Source organism: Limulus polyphemus, unplaced genomic scaffold (genome assembly GCF_000517525.1).
Source record: "Limulus polyphemus unplaced genomic scaffold, Limulus_polyphemus-2.1.2 Scaffold2264, whole genome shotgun sequence".
Taxonomy (NCBI): domain Eukaryota; kingdom Metazoa; phylum Arthropoda; class Merostomata; order Xiphosura; family Limulidae; genus Limulus; species Limulus polyphemus.
Window position 1 is genome coordinate 82,106 of NW_013667874.1, and position 4,149 is coordinate 86,254.

Below are 4,149 nucleotides of genomic sequence, written 5' to 3' on the forward strand. Positions count from 1 at the left end.
ATTAATAAAAACTTCCTCATAATAAATGATTTTATTTACTCACCACAAGATAGTTACCTGGCGATTCAGTGGGTTCGGTTTTTTTTACCAACATTCGATTAATAAAAACTTCCTCATAATAAATGATTTTATTTACTCACCACAACATAGTTACCTGGCGATTCAGTGGGATCGTTTTTTTTTTACCAACATTCGATGTCTGACTGGTAGCAAGTAATTCCTGTACATTTCGTAGAACGCACAATTTGTGAATAAATAGCCTAACAGAATGTGAATTGTTTATATATTTTCTCTATAATCAAAGGATTTTAACGTGAGAAATAAACAAAATAAAATTGATTAATTATCATAATTAGAAATTACAACTTTAGTTATAGAAAAGGATAAAAAAGTACATTACATTTTGCACTGATAAGAACTATTATTTCAGGAACGAACCCTATGCAAATTGTAACAGATTTTGCTAAGCGTTGTTTGATTAACTGCTGAAGTTGACAACGCTATCAAAGAATACATATTTGTTAAACTATTTTTGTTGATCAACAAATGCACACAGCAGTTACTTGGATGTGTGTTAAGAAAATCGCACAATAAAACTTTTTTTTAATAAAAAGGCTAAAATCTCCTTCATATTTGTAAATACTTTGATTTATTGATTGCAAGAAATGACTGGAAGCTTGTACGTAGTTATTTTTCTAAATGGCGCCAGTCTTATATGATTTTATTTCGTAGTTTTTGGAATGTCCTTATGTAGACATTCCTTTATTTTACAGAAAAGTGCAAGTATACATGATGATAAATTGAGGTAGGAACACACAGCTAATAGTATTAACGTACAGAGTTCGGGAAAATAGTGCTGATCAAATATTACTCATCATTTTGTTCCTCAAACATTATTTGACCTTGATTAATATCATATATTGAGACTCATCAGAGTCTTCTGTAAACATATTAGTAAATGTTTCAGCAAGGTTACCGAGCGTAACGTATCCCACTTTCCCCTTGTGTTGTGTTACTGTTTATCAAACGTCATTGTAGAGTTCTAACATAAACACATGATATTATGTAATTCCGTGTAAAGGGCATTCATTGGTTACTGGAACAGCTCGGCAGATCTGATGAATTATAAATGCTGTGTAGTCAATCAAGAACATCACAGAAAAGTTAGTTTCTCTGAAAAGAACAATTAGCTTTCAATAGATCGATTTTCTCCACTATGTCGAAAGTTCCGTATCGATGGGTAAAAAGATTTAAAGTAAAGAATCAAGCTGTCCGTGAGTTCCTGGCAGAATTTTTCGGCACTTTTATACTGATTGTAGGTATTAAATAACATATATTTTGGGTTAAGAACTATTTATATAAAAACTGAGGTAGTGCGAAATGAAAGAGTATTAATATAACTTTAATTTTCCGTGTTGCTTTATAACTCAATTTAGTTTTAAAATAATCAAAACCAAATTAGTTGAAAACTTAAAAATATTTCGTCTTACATTATAATGTTTCTTTATCTTTTACTCTAGCTTTTATGCTTTTCCTATTCAAAACCTACTATATCAGTTTACTGTTAGCATAACGAATTTGAGAAACAGAAACTGATGAAATTATCTTAATATATGGTTTGAATATGAAACGTTCTATATAAGTTGTAAGCATATATTTAACAAAATGATTCTTATCATGAGGTGAATCGAAGATCGTAATTCTATAATGAGGGATTGTAATAAATATCAGAATAATTAGGGTTACGCGGGTCAAAGGCAAGTTTCCATACTTACAATGCAATAATCCAAAGTTCGATTCTCCGCGGTGGACAAAGCGTAGATCGTGTAATTTTCCCACCCCTCAAAAAAAGAGAGGATTACTAACTGGTGAAAGTACAACATTGAGACTGAAGCTGATCTTTTCTTGTTTTGTTGTTGTTGTTGTTTTTTAACTTAGCAAAACAGAATAACTAGTAGCTTGCATTCTCAAGCCCCTCAGTGGCACCAGCACGGATAGCTTGACAACAAACAAACAAAGTTTATTATCTATAATATCTACATGGGATTCTATGTAATGTAAGAAAAAGGATTAAATCCAGTAGCTTTCATTCTCAAGCCCCTCAGTGGCACCAACACGGATAATTAACAACAAACAAACAAAGTTTATTATCTATAATATCTACATGGGATTCTATGTAATGTAAGAAAAAGGATTAAATCCAAAGTTGAATCATAGCGGTAAGTCCCGTGGCTTATAACACTAAAAACTGGGTTTCGATACGCGTGGTGGGCACAGCACAGATAGCCCATTGTGTAGCTTTGTGCTTAATTACAAACAAAGAAAAGCAGAATCGAAAATAAAGAAAGTTGTGATTTTTTTTTGTTCAAAGTTCTTGAAGGATATACAGAGCGTAAATATAATTTATGATATGGCAAAAAATAGTATCAACAAAAACGACATGTATTTTTTATATTCCTTATTTTCTATTTGCACACGAATGTTAGACTTGAAATTTATTTTTATCGTGATTTAAAATTATATTCTGCATTGTGGCATTTCCATATTTTGCGGTGCCTTAGTGCTATGCGTTCACTTTCACAATGAGTAAATACATTTCCAGCATTGATCCATTTATGCTATTATCCTTAAATGAAATTATAGCTAATAGTAAAACACACAAATATTGATGTAATTAGTTGTATAGCAAATGTATATGAATCTACCTAAGAAAATAAATTAGAATTGAATTGATTTTTCTGTAAATGATTACCACCAATCTTATTCATGGAGTATACAGGTGTCTTCTATCACGTATATTGTTTGATTAATTGGAAAGTAAAGAAAACTAATCGATAGAATGATCACTAAGAAACTTTCTGTTTTCATACGAAAACTAGAAAACGAATCTCATTAATAAAAATATCATTGTCCAAAAATTGCTTTACTGTTAAAGTTTTTTTCATAACGTTATGCGAAAGTATTACTAATTTTGACAGGAAACAAAGGAAAAAAGAATCTATTAAACTTGGATATGATGTTCTTTACACAGACGGAATCATTTTTTATACGTTCTTAGAAATGAACACTGTCTCAACGAGTAAAAAAAAAAGTAAAACTAATCCAAACATATTCTATGTAACAAAACATGATAAACACTATACTCGGCAACGCTATGTGAAATTAGGCTTTAGTCTAAGCTATTAAAACACAAAAATACCATATTCTGCTCTAGATATTTCTTGGGTAAAACCATATTGTGTAACTTTGACTAACAATGGAGTTTGTAAGAATACCGCTTTATTGTGTTCTATGAAAGTTTCAACTAAGTAAAGTTTAATCGAAATAAATATTATATTTCCAGTGAGTCGTTTTTCTTGTTCGTTTCTTTTCAAATTGACGTTTGATTTTTATGTTTATGGTATTTTTGTTGCTTTACCGAAGCTTTTGTTTTGTGTATGGATTACAAGACATAGCTTACAATAATATTTTTGATCCTGGATTACAAGGCATAGCTTACAATAATATTTTTGATCCTGGATTACAAGGCATAGTTTACAATAATATTTTTGATCCTGGATTACAAGACATAGCTTACAATAATAGCTTACTCACAGCTCCATAATCACATAAGAAGAAACGGTTTTATAGAATTCTCTGTTTTACACATAGGTCAGCCCGCCAGTTTTAATACATGTGATGAGCACAGAACAGATAGTCTATTGTGTGGCTTAGCTTTGCACTTAGCAACGGACTAGCTAATAAGCCAAAGTATGTAAACAAATACATATATACAAATATATATATAACGAAATAATTATTTAACAGGAATTATGCGAATCGTAAGGACCGTTTTAAAACAATAACTTGTACATGTCAAAAAGAAGATCGTATCCTCCCCCCAATTTATTCTGTTAAACTGTGAAACATAAGTAGTATATAAATGCGACAGTGTGCTTTGATCTTTAAAATAATTTTTTTAAGGTTTTGATTGCTATAACTATTTTCTGATTACCTTAATGCGTTAGGTAACGGCCCGGCATGGCCAGGTGGTTAAGGCACTCGACTCGCAATCTGAGGGTCGCGGGTTCGAATCCCTCTCACACCAAACATGCTCGCCCTTTCAGCTGTGGGGGCGTTATAATGTGACGGTCAATCTCACTATTCCTT

At 31.5% G+C, this 4,149-nt stretch overlaps 1 protein-coding gene across 1 annotated transcript in view; it reads left to right on the forward strand.

Annotated features, from left to right (window-relative positions):
• Positions 1-1,086: 1,086 nt before the first annotated feature.
• Positions 1,087-4,149, forward strand: part of LOC106466456 (aquaporin-7-like) — a 25,618-nt gene continuing 22,555 nt past the window's right edge. Inside the window, exon 1 of the mRNA XM_022394455.1 lies at positions 1,087-1,315. Coding sequence (XP_022250163.1) covers positions 1,217-1,315 — 99 coding nt within the window. The 5' untranslated portion in view covers positions 1,087-1,216. The remainder of the gene's footprint in view (positions 1,316-4,149) is intronic.